We start from the raw sequence: 18,578 nt of genomic DNA on the forward strand, positions 1-18,578 counted from the left end.
CAGATCAATATTTTCCACGACTCGAAGGAAAGATTTGAAAACACAGTGGCATTTCTAGAAAGTTGAAGTCTTTGAGTGTGTTACTTTCATGTTTGCATTTATCACAAGCAATGAGACATTGGATCAACGTACAAAGCGATACTTCTTTGTTTATCGAGGTCTGGTCAATAACATTTTGAAAGGGTTGACAACCAGCTCAAAAATTGATAATATATGCAACATACTGAGAAAATGTCCCGATTGACAGAACGGACCGATCAATCTCTACCAAGCGGTTTGACCTTTCCAAGGCAACGCAACATTGCGTCACACTTGAAAGCACCAGGTCAGTCACGTTTGGGAAATGTTACTTTTGTATTTGCGTTATCACATACAATAAGACGTTGGATCAACGTTCAAACATTAAGTCTATGTTTTGTATTTCCGATTGACAAAAAATCGTAGACTGGCGCAAGAAGCTTCTTTGCAATCACTGAAATCGATTTGCATACGTTGACTACATACGGTATTTTTTCGGACATTTTGACCGAATCGACTATATTTTTTTCGGACATTTTGCTAAAAAATCGGTCAGTGACCGACAAATGACCGAAAAAAAACCCCAACCTTTTAAAAAGAAAATCACAACCTCTTTTGTTTAGTGTTTTCACCTATTTAACTGAGCCATGTGATAAATTAATTCCTTCAGTTGCGTCATAATGAATTGTGTAATTCCAACTCCTCGACTGAGGAGCAAGAATACGCGGGGAATAATCATTTTTTTAAACTTTATTGGCCCAGCAGTCAATTTTACTTTTAAAGCTGTCAATTTTACCAACATGGGAAAATACATCTGATCTTTTCCCTTGAAGGATGTTGTTGAATGTGGATAACACATCAAATATTCACGTCGACTGCATAGCCGACTGGTAAGAGCCCTGGAACAACAATCGAAAGGGCGCTGGTTCGACACTGCTCAAGAGCATGCAACCTGTCTTTTTGAGGTGAAAATCACTTGCGAACATCTCGACCTATAACTCGAGTATATCGGAATGGCCCGTTTCGGTGAGTCCGATTCGGTGAGTTCGATCCCTTAACGGGGGACTTTTTCAATTTTTTTTTTAAATTATTGGGTACCGTAACCTAATTATCATTGCGGTTTTGGGGTTAGGAGTTAGGGTTAGAAGTTAGGAACTCACCGAATCGGACTCACCGAATCGGACTCACCGAATCGGACTCCCCGAATAGTAGCAGACCCTGAGTATAGTAGCAGACCCTGAGCCTTTGCAGTTGGCTAGATGTAAAGCAAGTATACGAGTAGTTGAATTAACAAGCAACCATGAGCATGCAGTGAGTATCCAGGCCTGATGCTAATAGCGCAATGCAGATTATCATAACAAGATTTATTAAACTACTATCGGTGCCAATTGTCATTTTAGGGTAAACAGAGATAATTTACGATAAACAGAAGCCCTTCTACTGTCAGATATATTAAAAACCTTCATATCCCCTTCTCTAGATATCCCTGTCTTAACCATTATTAAACTTTTCACAGTTTATTGCCTTCATTTTTGCAGCTATTGTGTTTCAGGTCATACGTTATTTATCCTGCAATATATTCCATATTTGTAACAACTGATTTTGTTTGGTCAACTAATGCATCTGTAATTCAAATCAATGATTTCACGTTTTAACATGAATCAAAGTGAAGCAATTCCAGTGAAGCTTGAAGTACTTGAAGATTGTGAACCATATGGAATCAATAACCAAGAACAAGTGGTGAAATTGACATTTCTTGAGAGAAGTCACACATGTGAAAAGCCATACAAGTGTGATTTATGTGAAAAGTCATTTCCACAACATAGTAGTTTAAATCGGCATCAACTGATTCACACTGGTGAAAAGCCCTACAAATGTAACTTTTGTGAGAAATCATATTCCCTCTCTGATAGCCTGAAGCATCATATGCGAATTCACACTGGTGAAAAGCCATATAAATGTGATGTGTGTGAGAAATCATTTTCACAGGTTTGTGGCCTGAAAGATCATATGCGAACTCACACTGGTGCAAAACCATATAAATGTGACATGTGTGCGAAATCGTTTGCACAGGTCAGTAACCTGAAACGTCATATGCGAATTCACACTGGTGAAAGGCCATATGAATGTGACTTGTGTGAGAAATCGTTTGCACGAGTCGGTAGCCTGAAAGATCATATGCAAATTCATACTGGTGAAAAGCCATATAAATGTGACTTGTGTAAGAAATCGTTTTCACTGGTCGGTCACCTGAATAATCATATGCGAATTCACACTGGTGAAAAGCCATGTAAATGTAACATCTGTGAGAAGTCGTTTGCACGGGTCAGTTACCTGAAACGTCATATGCAAATTCACACTGGTGAAAAACCATATAAATGTGACGTCTCTGAAAAATGGTTTGCACACGTCAGTAGCCTGAAATGTCATATGCGAAATCATTCTGGTGAAAAGCCCTATAAATGTGACATGTGTGAGAAATTGTTTGCACGAGTCAGTTACTTGACACGTCATATGCGAATTCACACTGGTGAAAAACCATATAAATGTGACGTCTGTGAAAAATGGTTTGCAAACGTCAGTAGCCTGAAATGTCATATGCGAAATCATTCTAGTGAAAAGCCCTATAAATGTAACTTTTGTGAGAAATCATTTTCACTCGCCGATAGGCTGAAACATCATATGCGAATTCACACTGGTGAAAAGCCATACAAATGTGATGTGTGTGAGAAATCATTTTCACAGGTTTGTGGCCTGAAAGATCATATGCGAACTCACACTGGTGCAAAACCATATAAATGTGACATGTGTGCGAAATCGTTTGCACATGTCAGTAACCTGAAACGTCATATGCGAATTCACACTGGTGAAAGACCATATAAATGCGACGTGAGAAATCGTTTGCACAAGTCGGTAGCCTGAAAGATCATCTGCAAATTCATACTGGTGAAAAGCGATATAAATGTGACTTGTGTAAGAAATCGTTTGTACGGGTCAGTCACCTGAAATGTCATATGCAAATTCACACTGGTAAATAGTTATATAATTGTGACATGTGTGAGAAATCGTTTTCACAGGTTGGTCACCTGAAATATCATATTATGCGAAATCATTCTGGTGAAAAGCCATATAAATGTGACTTGTGTAAGGTAACCTGAAAACTCTAATGCGAATTCACACTGTTGAAAAGCCATATAAATGTGACGTGTGTTAAAAATTGTTTGCACTCGTTGGTAGCCTGAGATGTCAAATGTGAAAACATTCTGAAAGTTAAATTAAAGCAGTCACAAAAACGTGTTGATGAATGATAGTTTGTATAAAGCCTTCGAAAAAGCATAGAAAATCGTGTGGAGTGCTGCCAATACACAGCTTTGAAACATTTAAGTTTGGTAGCACCACTTTTTTGGTAGCAATGGTTATGAGGTCCGGATGAAATCATTGACCTTGTTAATCGCTAATATTCTCAAGTGTTTTTTAAAAACTTATAAAAATGGCTTGAGGAAATGGAGTTTGATGCTAATGTTGTACTCAAGGTTGCAAAAAGCTAGTTCAGTATATATGGTAGTAACCAGAACTACGGTAGTTATCTGCTTTTTGTTGTCAAGAAAGTTTTTTGCAAAATTTTTGTAAATCTTTGTTTTCATGTTTTGAATTTAACAAGAAACAATACTTTGAGAAAAGATTGGAATAATTTTAATAATGTAGAATTTCATTGTTCATCGTTTTGTATCAAGTCGTAATCGGCCTTTTTTGAGCACTCCAACTCCAGATATGTCAAAATCCTTCCAATTACAATTCTACAGCCCTGCTTAACAGCACTATGAGGAAACAAAGAAACATTGTTTCCAATGACAATTTCTATCTGATGGAAATAATGCAGTGATAATGCGATTACATTAGAAAACAATAGGACAATATTGTCTTCTCCGGAATAATCAAAACAACAAATAAGCAAAATACAATACTGCAGACTTCCCAATTCTCTACGAAGTATTAATGCGACGAAAAATGCTGAGGTCGCCAGATGAAATACCCTAGTTTTGTAACGCAAGTTGCATCAACTTAATTACCCACTAAACGTGTTGAAGTAGCGGATGCCCACCTCTGATTATAGAATATTGTTTTCACATTTTTGTTATTCGAGGAAGCCATTAATGAATCATTCTAGTTAAACGTCATGCAAGTGTGACAGAATGGCCCGTTTCGGTGAGTCCGTTTCGGTGAGTCCGTTTCGGTGAGTCCGATTCGGAGAGTCCGATTCGGAGAGTTCCCTATTCGGAGACAGCCTTTTTCGGAGAGTTTCCTATTCGGAGATTTTTGAATTTTTTTTTTAAATTATTGGGTACCGTAGCCTAATTATCATTGCCGCTTTTGCATCGTTTCAACGTTGCTAAACGTTCAAATCGTGCAGAAAAAAATAGAAATAAAATGTTTGAACAATTAAATGAAAATTCGTCGGTACCGTAGCCTAATCATCATTGCCGCTTTTACATCGTTTTAACATTGCTAAACGTTGCATTTGTGCAGAAAAAAACAGTCGAAGCTTTAGATGAGTGGGGTTTAGGCCTAACCATTGAGATCTTAAGATTAAAAAGCGAATTAAATTTATTTTTGAACTAATAATGTTTGCTCAGATAAAATTGACATGTATCCTGCGTCGCCTTCTGCATGCAAACTTAGAATATATTAGAATCCTCAACTATTACAAAATTCTAAATCCAACGACGCCTTCTGTTTATTTACACTAGAGAATTTTGTATTTTATTCCACAATATCGTTTCTTTTATAGTTGAAATTCTCGATGTAAAAGCGGCAATGATAATTAGGCTACGGTTCCTGATAATTTTCAAAAAAAATTTCAAAAAATCTCCTAGTAGGGAACTCTCCGAAAAAGGCTGTCTCCGAATAGGGAACTCTCCGAATCGGACTCTACGAATCGGACTCACCGAATAGTAGCAGACCCCAAGTGTGAAGTGTGTGAAAGATTGATATGTTTTTGTAATTTCTCTTTTGAGATACTGTTATTTCACTTACGTGAAGAGAACGCATCAATGTAAATGATGAAACAACTTAATTTACAAATGAAAGCCTTTGTAGCTTCACATAACTTGTGTTGGTGTGATAAGCCACTGGAAGATTATACTGTATTTCCTTTATATTGCACTAGTTGGTGCGTCATGGAAATGAAAGATCGTGCTTTTGCCTTTGAAAATTTGTGAAATAAGATATGTTGGGATTATATTTTTGTGTGCATTCCTTGTGCTTTCATGAATATAGGATGTTAAGCTGTGTTATTGTTGAATATGAGTGTTCCTACTCTTAACAATTATTAAACTTTTCTCAGTTTATTGCATTAATTTTTGCAACTAATGTGTTTCAGGTTATATGTTTACCCTGTAATATATTCCATATTTGTAACAGCTGATTTTGTTTGGTCAACTAATGCATTACTAATTTAAATCAATTATTCACTTCACCTTTTAACATGAATCAAAGTGAAGTAATTCCAGTAAAGCTTGAAGTACTTGAAGATTGTTAACCATATGGAATCAATAATCAAGAACAAGTGGTGAAATTGAAAATTCATGAGAGAAGTCACACTGGTGAAAAACCACACAAGTGTGATTTATGTGAAAAGTCATTTCCACAACGTAGTAGTTTAAATCGGCATAAGATTATTCACAATGGTGAAAAGCCATATAAATGTGACGTGTGTAAGAACTTGTTTGCACGGGTCGGTGACCTGAAAGGTCATATTCGAATTCACACTGGTGAAAAGCCATATAAATGTAACGTATGCGAAAAATCGTTTGCACTGGTCTGTAACTTGAATCGTCATATGCGAAATCACACTGGTGATAAACCATATTAATGTGACGTGTGTGAGAAATCGTTTTCACAGGTCAGTCACCTGAAACGTCATATGCGAATTCACACTAGTGAAAAGCCATATAAATGTGATGTTTGTAAGAACTCGTTTTCACAGGTTAGTAACCTGAAACGTCATATGCGAATTCACACTGGTCAAAGCTGTATGAATGTGACATGTGCATGAAATCATTTTCACAGATCGATCTCCTGAAAGATCATTTGCGAATTCACACTGGTGAAAAGTTGTATAAATGTGACTTATTTGAGAAATCGTTTGCACGGTTCAGTAACTTGAAAGGTCATATGCGAATTCACACTGGTGAAGAGCCATAGAAATGTAACTTTTGTGTGAGAAATCGTTTGCTCATCGGTAGCCTGAAACGTCGTATGCGAATTTACACTGGTGAAAGGCCATATAAATATGACTTGTGTGAGGAATGGTTTGCACAGATCGGAAGGCTGAAACGTCATGCGAATTTACACTGGTGAAAGGCCATATAAATATGACTTGTGTGAGGAATAGTTTGCACAGATCGGAAGGCTGAAACATCATATGGAAAAAAATGTGTCCGTATGTTAGCAATTTAAATCGTGATCAGATAATTAACTCTGGAGAAAAGTCATAGGAAGTAATTTATTTGTTGTTATTTTTTTATTATTATGATATATACTTTCCTTTGTTTTTGGTAAATGTAACAAATAATGAAAAAATTATGTGACAAAAATGCTAGAGTCGCCAAATGAAATATCCAAGGTTTGCAACACAAGTTGCAAAAACATAATTACCCACTTAACGGGTTGAAGTAGCGGATGGCCACCTCTGATTATAAAATACTATTTTCACATTTTTGTTGTTCGAGGAAACCATTGATGAATCATTCTAATTAAACGTCATGCAAGTGTGAAGTTTGTGAAAGATGTGTTTTTGTTATTTCTCATTTGAGATGCTGTTAATTCGCCCCAACATGAAGAGAACGCATCAGTGTGAATGATTAAACAACTTAATTTACAAAAGAAAGCCTTTGTAGTCACACATAACCTGTGTTGTTGTGATAAGCCACTGGAAGTTTATACTGCATTTCTTTTATATTGTACTAGTTGGTGCGTCTTGGAAATAAAAGATCGTGCTTTCTCTTTTGATAATTTGTGAAATAATATATATTGGGATTATATTTTTGTGTGCGTTCTTTATGGTTTCATTAAGATAGAATATTAAGCTGTGTTGTTTTTGAATATGACTGTTCCTACTCTTTACCATTATTCAACTTTTCACAGTTTATAAATTTTTGCAGCTAATGTGTTTCAGTTTATACGTTTACACTGTAATATATATATTCCGTATTTTAACAACTGATTTTGTTTGGTCAACTAATGCATTATTAATTCAAATCACTTATTCACTTCACCTTTTAACATGAATCGAAATCAAAGGATTCCATTGAAGCTTGAAGTACTTGAAGATTGTGAACAATATGAAATCAATAACCAAGAACAAGTGGTGAAATTGAAGTATTATGAGAGAAGTCACACTGGTGAAAAGCCATACAAGTGTGATTTATGTGAAAAATCATTTTCACAATGCAGTATTTTAAATCGGCATAAGATGATTCACACTGGTGAAAAGCCATATAATTGTGACGTGTGTGAAAAATCGTTTTTACAGGTCAGTCACCTGAAAAAGCATGTGCTTATTCATTCTGGTACAAAGCCATATAAATGGGTCGTGTGTGAGAAATCGTTTGCTCTCGACGGTAGCCTGAAACGCCATATGTGAAGAAATTCTGGTGAATAGCTATAAATGTAATGTATTAGAAAAAGCGTTTTCGTGTGTTGCCCATTTGAAACGCCATACAATAATTCACTTAAATGTAAACTGATAAATTGCGATTAATTTGTTGTGTTTTCCACTGTTTTTGGTGAATGAATATTAAGAGATGTTTTTGTTTGATCTTGATTACTTTGTATGCAACTCTGCATCAATTTTTTTATTATGAAATTTCGACTGTTCATTTGTTAGTTTTTTTCATTTGAATGTTCCTTTTTTTTGTTTTTAATACCGTTTAATAACTCTTAATCATTTGTCTTTTGTTGTTCAGGCAGGGGTTGTTCATAGTTGCGGTATTTTCTGAAGTTGAAAACACGTTTTAATCTCACAATAATTAATCTTTGATTGAAATTCAAATTATACAGCATATACGATACTATGATAGTGTAGTAAGCAATTTTCAATTTGATGTGATCACCTATTGATACTTGTTTGTTACTTAATTGCATATGATAATTCATTCTGGTGAAAGGCTATATGAATGTTGAGTTGAGAACACGTTTTAACCTCATAATAATTAATCTTTGATTGAAATTCAAACTATATCAAATCCTTTGATATAGTTTGACTTCAATGTGAATTCTTGTGAAGCTTATAAAATCAATAACCAAGATAATTATTTGGTTAATTATTTAAATGGTGATATCAATATATCTGATATATAATTACCAGATCAAGAAGAACCAGATGCTAATATCAGTTTGTGTTCCAAGGATATTGAAACAAATTGTCTGCAGCGAACAACCAATAAACACTTGCAGGAAATGCCAGAGCCATGTACTGGAGTATCTTGTCTCAAATTAGACAAAATGTTTAAGTTATTACTAAAACTCTCAAGAAAAATCTGATAAATAGTCGATCATAAGCTACTAATTACACAATGTTTTGTTTCCATGGAGGCTTATCATCCAAACCCAACAACCAACCCTTGCACACACACAGCCTCATATGCAAGCATTAGCTGCACAGCATACTGAAACCTTGTTCATTTGGCGTCCAACTGTAATTCCTGTGGGTCGATTTAGCCGACAAAACCATATATGCTTGGCGAGCTGCATCCCAAGCCTTTGATGGGCCATGCGTTTACTAGTCAATATGTTGTTTGCAAAGCAGTCGCAAAAACGTGTTGATGAATGATAGTTTGCAAAAAAACATTGAAAAGGCATAGAAAGTCGTGTGGAAGTGCCGCCAATACACACTACACAGCTATGAAATATTTAACAAATACCGTCAACCAGGGCTACTTTGAACTGTAGTCTAACTTTGAACACTAATTTAAAAATCCGACAACCCATTGTATTAAGGCCTGTAAAAGGCACAATTTAAATTGCATTTCTCGGAAAACTTCATCAAATGATCGTTATGAATTGTCCTTTCCGAAAATGGCAAAATAATTGTATTGTTGATAGTAAAAACTGCTTTGAGAGTATTTTCTGAAAACTTCAATTTTTTCCACAGTTTTAAGTAGGCTTGAAACTTTTATGCCGATCTTTGAAAGTAAAAGAGCTTTTAAACCAGTTTTTTTAGAAAAAGGTTGCAATTTCATTAGCATGTCGAAGATAATTGAAAACTGGATTTGAGTTGAGGATATCGATCGTAATTACGAAAGTTTTAGATAGCATAGCCTGTTTAGTTTAGGTTTCACAGTGTTCAAAGTAGCCCGCACATTTTCTTTGGGCTACACCACTGTGATTTAGTGATGTTTAAAGTAGCCCTAAATATGTTGCTGTATTGAGGTTGTTCGTTTGCGCCATGTTTCGAATGCACATGGCATGAACTGTTGTGTGTGTTGTCATTTCAGTTCACTCTTTTTACATTTTGTACATCACGATTGAGTGGGCTGGTGTTTTGATCGCTGTATACAACTGCTTTTTCACGTGATTAAATTTAATACCACTTGCCCCGTAATTTATTAAACCTTGCAAGAAAAGTTATTACTCTCTAATATAGTTATTACTCTCTAAAACCTTTACAGCCTGTTTCACCCTGATATGGAGATCATCAGAAGATCCTTATTCAAATAAAGTAAATAATTTTGCAGAGTAATAACTATATTTCGAGGGCTAAATGACAGAACGAGCTAAGTCCATTTTTGCATTTTTTGTGGTTAGATACTATAATGTTCTGCCTTTACTCACTAGTACACTTTGCTTGCTTGCAGTTTCTTTTTAATAATTCTGAAATCCGTTTACATGTGCGAAGTAACATAAATACACAACGGTTCATGCAATATCAATATGAGAATATAAATGAAAGGGACTCATGAATACTACAATCCTCCCCAAGTTGTAGATTTGGATTAAGGGGTATGCTTTTTATATAACGAGTGCGATAAATTATAGTTGTCACAAATTTTCAGTCTGATGATAACAAAACGTTGCTTACTCGAATTACAGTTTTACACAGAACAAGAATTAATCAAACATACTTGTCATCAATCTATACAAAGATCATTTGTGACTGGTTTGAAGAATGAAGAGTTTCTTGTGACCACATGAGAACCTTTTTTTGCAGTGATCATCGAACCATTTATGTTGGTCACTTTGTAAGGACGCAATCCATAAGGGAGTGACAGTTTACTTTCTCTTTTAACTTTCAACAAAACCAAGTCACCAATTGAAATATCACAATTTTTAGCATGTGTACGTTTGTCTGCATATTTTTTCATTTTACATTTTGCACGAGTGTCTTTCTCTCTCAACGATTGGTCATTTACAGTAGTGAGAGCTTGAGGAATAGTAATATTAGCTTTCCTCCCAAACAAGAGTTCGGCGGGACTTGTTCTGGTCGTGCAGTGTGGCGTAGCTCGATAATTTCTCAAAAAGTTATTCAAGTCAGATTGCCATGAATTGTGCTGAACATTTGAAATGCGAACAGATTTGTTAAGTGTTTTCATGAAGCGTTCAGCTTCGCTGTTGCTTTTCGGCCACAACGGAGTTATCTTTCGATGTTTGAAACCTAAACGTTGGGCAAATTGCTTAAAATCGTAACTATTGAATGGCGGGCCATTATCTGATTTAAGCACAAGTGGAATTCCAAACATTGAGAATATTTTGTCAACTACCGGTATCACAGATGAAGCTTTGGTAGAATTGACAATTTCTACAACAGGAAATCGCGAGTACTCATCGACAATTACTAGCAAGTATTTACCAGTGTTATACGGTCCAGAAAAATCAATACACAGTTCAGTCCATGGTGCGTTAGGCAATGGTGACATTTTTAATGGTTCAACAGTGTTTTTAACGGTTGCAGCTTGGCAATAAATGCAATTTTTAACAGCGTTTTCAACAGTTTTGTCAATGCCAGGAAACCAAACTTTTTCTCGAATCAAAGCTTTTGTTTTCACGATGCCTTGATGTCCTTGATGTGCAAGAGTTACGGCTTGTTTTTCTAACACTCGCGGCATAACGATTTTGTTCTGTTTAAGAATCAAATCAGAGTTTGTTAATGTCAGCTCGTTCCTGATAGGAATGTATGGCTTGATGTCTTGATCTGGGTTCTGCATAGCAGATTTCCATGCGTTGCTTTTGATGATGTTGATGATTTTCTGCATTGTGTCGTCACCTTTGACAGCATTTCTGACATCATCAATTGTCATTGCTAGTGGAATTGCTGATTGAGAAATAAAGTTCACATATTGTTCAGTGGCATCACACAATGAAGTGCAATGTGTGCTTCCCACGGGATGTCGAGACATGTAATCAGCAGGGTTGTCTTTTCCTGGTTTATACGTCACAATGAAATTGTAGGGTTGCAATCTTAGATTCCAACGCTCAATTCTTGCTGGAGGCTTGGATGATGCATTTCTGAATATGAGTTCTAATGGCTTGTGATCTGTAATCAAATTGAAGGGTTTTTGCATGCCATGTAGATACAGATGAAAATGTTCACAGCCCCAAACAATTGCTAGTGCTTCTCTTTCAGTTTGAGAATATCTTTGTTCGACAGGGGTGAGAACTTTACTTGCGTATGCAACAATCCGTGCCGGTTCGTTAACATTGCTTCGTTGAGTGAGAATGGCCCCAAGTCCTACGGGACTGGCATCTACAATAAGCTCTGTTTCTTTGTTCAGGTCAAAGTATGTTAAGACTTCATTCCCTGTCAGGCTGTCTTTGAGAGCTTGTATTGCGTCATCATGCACAGCAGTCCATTTCCACTCTGTGTTCTGATGTGTTAACTCTCGCAACGGTTGAGTGATTGTTGAAAAGTTTCTGATTGTTCTTGCACAATAGTTTGCTAATCCCAGTAGACTTCGCACTTCACCGACTGATTTTGGCGTTGCAGCATTCTTTATAGCATTTATTTTGGTGTCTTGTGCAGAAATGCCTTTGTCAGAAAATGTGTATCGATAAAATTCCAATTTTGTTTTGTTAAATTCACATTTTCTTTTGTTCAGAGTGAGATTCTTTTCTCGCAATCGTTGCAATAAAGCATCAAGATTCTTGTTGTGGTCTGCTTCAGTCTTTCCATAGACAATGATGTCATCGCTAATGTTGAGTGTACCGGGTAAGCCATCGAGTGCTTGCTGAATGGTTTTTTGAAAAAGTTCGGCTGCTGAACTCACGCCAAAGTTTAAACGTTTGTAGCGATATAACCCATTATGAGTTGAGAATGTTGTTATGTATCTGCTGTCATCATCCAACTCAATTTGGTGATATCCTTTGTTCAGATCTAGCTTTGAAAACATTTTGGCTCCATTTAGTGCATGAATAAGGTCATCCACAGTTGGGCAGATGTGTCTTTCACGATGTATAGCCTTGTTTGGCATTCTCATGTCCACACAGATTCTTACTTCTTCTGGGTTGTTTGGTTTTGGTGGTGTGACAATGGGGGATACCCAAGGTGTTGGACCATTGACTTTTTCAATTATATCATGGTCTTCCAAGTATTTCAGTTCTGTGTTGACTTTTTTTCGAATGTGAAATGGTATTCGCCTGTGTGGGATAGCTGTAGGTATCACTGATTTGTCAATGTGGAGTTTGGCTTTGAAGTCTTTGAGTTTGCCTATGCCTTGAAAACGGTCAGCATATTTGTTAATGATGCTAGAATTGGTACCAGTGATAGTTTGATTGATTATGTGTAGCAGGTTTAGATTAACAGCACTGTTGTAGCTCAACAAACAGCCATGTGTTCCTTCCACTACATAAAATGTGGCATAAGTTGATTTATTTTTTGTCTTTATGTCAGCATGACATTTGCCAAGTAGTTTCATTGGCTTGCAAGAACCATATGTAAAAATTTTAACATTGGTTTTGAAAAGTTTGCATTGTATTTTGTTGAAGTTTTCTTCATCAATGAGATTAGCTGATGATCCAGAATCAAGCAAAATTTGATGTTTTTTCCATTGATGTTTAGATTTGTAGTAGGATTCTTTGCTGAATTTACTCTACATACATAAGCAATTTCTTCATTAGAATCTGATGTGTCACTACTGCTTTGCTGTTCAGATGTAGCTCTAACATTTCTTTGATATTGTTTTTGCTTAGTTAAACAGCATTTTTCAAAATGATTTAGTTTTCCACAATTTCTGCAAGTCTTTCCAAATGCAGGGCATGACTGCCTTCCCTTAGCATGAGGATAACTGCCACTGCAAAAATAGCACTTGCTGATGCTTGTTGACTGTCTGAGTTGTGTTGGCCTAGTAGGTTTTGGCTTGAATGAATGCTGTTTATTTGTTGAGAGTTTGTGCATTTTGTTGATCGATTGTGATTGACTGTGAGCCTGTTGTTCAAGATGTTCTGTTTGCTGTCGTGAAGTTTCAAGGGTTTTTCCTATTTCAAGCAAATTTGTTAGATTCAGATTTTTTGCTTCTAGAGCTCTGGTGCGTAGCTTTTTGTCAGAAGTTTTGCTGATGATTTGCCTTTTAATTTCTTTGTCAATTTCGCCACCAAAATCACAAGTTTGAGCCTTTTTTCTAAGTCTGGCGTAAAACTGATTGATGGTTTCATCTGGCAACTGTGCCATTTCACGAAATTGCAGCACTTCATAGTCAATGTTTATCTGAGGCTTGAAGTAGTTACTGATGGCTTGTTTGGCAGCCTCATAATCATTTTCATTACCAGTGTTTGGCTGTTCGACATCTTTATAACTTTACCTAACACTAGCATAGTGCAGTAGAGATGCTCGTTTGATTTTATCTTCTTTAATTTTATTGACAATAAAGAAGTTTTCTAAGCGACAAACCCACTTGTTCCACCGTTGTCCAGTTGATGAAGGATCACCCTCTTCAAAAGATGGAAATGCTTGCGAAAGACCAGTCATCTTGCTGTCTTACGTTGATGTGTTTACGTGGTTTCTGATACTCTACTCGTCGCCAGTTATAATGTTCTGCCTTTACTCACTAGTACACTTTGCTTGCTTGCAGTTTCTTTTTAATAATTCTGAAATCCGTTTACATGTGCGAAGTAACATAAATACACAACGGTTCATGCAATATCAATATGAGAATATAAATGAAAGGGACTCATGAATACTACAGATACTAGAAAGTGTTTCTCAAGCCCCGTATTTTTACTGACAGAAAGAGCTAAGTTCTAGCCTGAACAGGTTTCTCAGAACTGACTGCTCATTTTAAACTAAGTCCAGAGGGCTATACGACACAATGAGCTATTGCTACATAGCTCATTGTGCCGCTTCTGCTTCTATACCATCTCTATTGACAAAATGAGCTAATGTGACATAGCTCATTTTGTCATCATTGCCGACTTGCCGTCACAGGTCCAAAATATAGTCACACAGTAAAAAAGAGTGGTTTGACTTCAAATTTAAAATTAAAATTTTTAAATTTTAAAATGCCATTTTCTCAAAACTACTTTTGGGTGACTTGGCTCGTTCTGTCATTTAATCCTCGATTTGATGTAATTCGCTCTGCATGGCTTTTTGCTTGGCATTGAGCACTTTTTGTTAATAGTATTAGTAATAATACTTTAATTGCACTTTTCAATACTTTAATTGCACTTTTAGTTGTTAGGTTTGGGTTTAAGTGCTAAAGTAGGTTTGGGTTTAAGTAAAAAAGTGCAATTAAAGATCACATCGCCTCTTGTGAAACGTGCACTGACAATCTCTCGGTCGACCAATTTAAAATCATCTCTCGAGGCAGATCTGATTTTCAGACTAAGATCATGGACGCCTTAAGAATCAAACATAACAATCCATCTCTCAACTGGCAGTTATTCGCCTGTGGCTCATCGTTCCTTTTGTGTGTGTTCTAATTGTTTTGTTCAATGCCTGTAGTCTACACCTAACGTGATCTGTTTCCCACCGCATAATTTACTCACAATCATTCTCATATCATTTGTTCAGTTTGTGCTTTGAGTCCAGAGTGTCGTTACAGTTACAGTGCATAGTCAAATTTATCTTATGATTTTTCATTTTATGTATTGCAGATTTAATTCCTGATGAGGACACACGCACGTGTCGAAAACGTTAGAGTTTGAGTTTATTTTTTTTTAATTATGTTATATTTTGTGTGAAATAAAGTATGTTAAATCCGCTAAAGTTACTATGTTTTATTTCTCTATGGTTCAACAAAGCAAACTCTCTACCAAAGCTTTATCATATTACGGTATATTAGTTGGTGCATTATGGAAATGAAAAATCGTGCTTTCGCTTTTGAAAATTTGTGAAATAATGTTTGTTAGGATTATATTTTTGTGTGTGTTCTTTGTGCTTTGTTCTGTGTGATGTACAGTATATGTTGTAAATCATCTCCACATCATTTAAGTTGAGGTTTCATTCTTGTGAAAAAAATGTTGTCTGCGATGTGTGTAAAACCATTTCTTAAATTAATTATTTGAAGCGCCATAAGCTAATTCAATTATGTTTCATATTAGTTTGTGTAACATGGAAATAAAAGACTGTGGTTTTGTTAAAAGTTTGCATAATATAGTTATTACTTTTCAAGATTTCACTTTTGTGCGCATTTTTTGTGCTTTTATGAATATACAACTTAATTTGCTGTATTTTTGGAAATAAGTATTCGACTATTTATACTGTTTGCCAATATTGAATTTTTCACAGTTTGTTACCTATGTTTTAGGTTATAGGCTATTTATCCTGCAATATTTTTGTTACTTTGTAAGTTAATTGATTTTGTTTGATCAACTATGGCTAATGCATCACTAATTCAAATCAATTATTTACTTCACCTTTAACATGAATCAAAGTGAGACAATTCCACTAAAGCTTGAAGTACTTGAAGATTGTGAACCATATGGAATCAACAATCAAAAACAAGTCGTGAAATTGAAAATTCATGAGAGAAGTGACACTGATGAAAAGCCATATAAATGTAACTTGTGTGAGAAATCGTTTGCACGGGTTGATCACCTGAAACGTCATAGGCGAATTCACACTGGTGTAAAGCCATACCAATGTGACATATGTGAGAAATCATTTGCACAGGTCGGTAGCCTGAAAGATCATATACGAATTCACAGTGGCGAAAAGCCATACAAATGTGACGTATGTGAGAAATCGTTTGCACGTGTCAGTTACCTGAAAGGTCATATGCGAATTCACACTGGCGAAAAGCCATATAAATGTGATGTGTGTGAGAAATCGTTTGCACTCCTCGGTAACCTGCAGCGTCATATGCGAATTCACACTGGTGTAAAGCCATATGAATGTGATGTGTGTAAGAAATCGTTTGCACAGGTCAGTCACTTGAAATGTCATATGCGAATTCACACTGGTGAAAAGCCATATAAATGTGACGTGTGTAAGAAATCGTTTGCACGGGTCGATAGCCTGAAAGATCATATGCAAATTCACACTGGCGAAAAGCCATACAAATGTGACGTGTGTAAGAAATCGTTTTCATTTGTCGGTCACCTGAAAGATCATATGCGAATTCACACTGGTGAAAAGCCGTATAAATGTGACATGTGTGAAAAATCGTTTACACTGGTCAGTAACTTGAAAGATCATATGCGAATTCACACTGGTGAAAAGCCATATAAATGTGATGTGTGTAAGAAATCGTTTGCACTTGTCAGTAACCTGAAACGTCATATGCGAATTCACACTGGTGAAAAGCCATATAAATGTGATGTGTGTGAAAAATCGTTTGCACGGGTCGGTAACCTGAAAGATCATATGCGAATTCACACGTTTTTACTTCACAATAATTAATCTTTGATTAAAATTCAAGCTATATGCTATTAAAACATTTATTATGAATCAACATAAATCAATTCCTGTGAAGCTGGAAGTTGGTGAAGCTGATAAAATAGAAGTATTGTGCAGTTTATAGAAGTCAGAAGTACTGTGCAGTTTTTGTTTTTTCCTGTTTATAGGTTTAGTTAACCATTGTATTTTATTCAGATGTAGTTAAGTTGTATGTATATTATTCCTGAAGAGGACATCTTGTGATGTCGAAAACGTTCGATATTTAACTGTTGCGTAGTTTTGTGTTTTTTGTAAATATAATAATCGGCTTCGTAATAATCGGCTTCGTTGCTTGGCTTCGTATGCCTATGGTTCAACTGATAAAATCAATAACCAAGATTATTATTTGGTGGATTATTTAATTTGTTATTCAGATTTCAATAAATCTGATACATATTTGCATCATAATAAAAGAACCAGATGCTAATATTAGTTTGTGTTCAAATATATTGAATCAAATTGTTTGCAAAGAACAACCAATAAACAGTTGCAGGAAATTCCAGTGCATTGTAATGGAAAATCTTATCTCAAATCAGACAAATATGCTTAAGTTATTACTGCAACTATCTAGGAAAATCTGATAAATAGCTTAATATAAGCTAGTAATTACACAATGATTTGTTCCAAGGAGGCTTAACATCTAAACCCAACCACCAACGCTTGCACACACACAGCCTCATATGCAAGCATTTGCTGCACAGCATATGGAAACGTTGTTCAATCAACTGTAGTTTCTGTGGTTCTGAAGGCATTGTCACGAATGCCGCACGATTAGAGTTGTAAATGCAAAAAAAAAAAAAAATTGGGCCAAAAAAAACACGCGTTTTTTTGTTTTTTTTCATATTTTTCTGGAAAAGTTGCAAATTTTTTACAATTTGCAGCTTAGTTTCATTATAGTGCTCTTGAAAAACACTAAACTAGTAAAAATGGTTTATTGGTGTGCTGAAATTCCTAAGTGTTTGTGCTTGTCAGCAGCATATATTTTCTGCATAGCCCTTTGTTGTTTCACTTTCTTCTTCATTCTCAGGCATGTGTTGTGAGCTGTGGCAGTAGACCTGACAAACATTGAATTAATGCAAACCATTGAATAATTGAAACCCCCAAAAACCCCCCTTGGCTACGCTGCTAGATGGCAGTATTCAGAACACACATTACCTTGTTTGTGGTAATTCACTAATGCAAGCTACTGATAGCTTAGCAACGATGTATAAGCTTTATAAATGTTGAAACAGAAGTATTCCTTTCGTGTGTTGTAAGCTCTTTAGAAACACTGACACATTAGAAACACTGACAATGCGATTACTTCCTGATTCGTTGACTGCGGCCCACACCATCACTGATGCCGGCCCTTGTCTCCAAGTAACCACCCCGGACATCAAATTTCTTCTCATCACTTAACACAAGGTTTCGCAGCGTGCCTCGTGCGATTACAAAACATGCGATTACAAAACAGCGTGCCATTACAAAACATCTGATGCATGTCACAGTTGTCATACATGTCATTTTTTGCTCATTGTTTGTGCTTTCATGAATATAGAATTTCACTTGTGATATTTTGGAGATCATTATTCGACTATTCATACTGTTCAGCAATGTTGAATTTTTCACTTTTTGTTTCCTATGTTTCAGATTATAGGCTGTTTTACCTGCAATATTGTTTATACTTTGTAAGTTAACTGATTTTGTTTGGTCA

At 35.9% G+C, this 18,578-nt stretch overlaps 1 protein-coding gene and 1 pseudogene across 1 annotated transcript; both read left to right on the forward strand.

Annotated features, from left to right (window-relative positions):
• The first annotated feature begins 1,674 nt into the window (after nt 1-1,674).
• Nucleotides 1,675-6,222, forward strand: LOC145783641 (uncharacterized; annotated as a pseudogene).
• Nucleotides 6,223-7,128: 906 nt separating this feature from the next.
• LOC145783469 (uncharacterized) lies at nt 7,129-17,314 on the forward strand. The gene is made up of 3 exons (XM_082595354.1): nt 7,129-7,659; nt 12,612-12,617; nt 15,982-17,314. Exons 1-3 carry the CDS (start codon nt 7,304-7,306, stop codon nt 16,847-16,849), a joined length of 1,230 nt encoding a protein of 409 aa, XP_082451480.1. The 5' UTR covers nt 7,129-7,303; the 3' UTR covers nt 16,850-17,314.
• Nucleotides 17,315-18,578: the final 1,264 nt, after the last annotated feature.

Source organism: Aplidium turbinatum, chromosome 14 (genome assembly GCF_918807975.1).
Source record: "Aplidium turbinatum chromosome 14, kaAplTurb1.1, whole genome shotgun sequence".
NCBI lineage: Eukaryota > Metazoa > Chordata > Ascidiacea > Aplousobranchia > Polyclinidae > Aplidium > Aplidium turbinatum.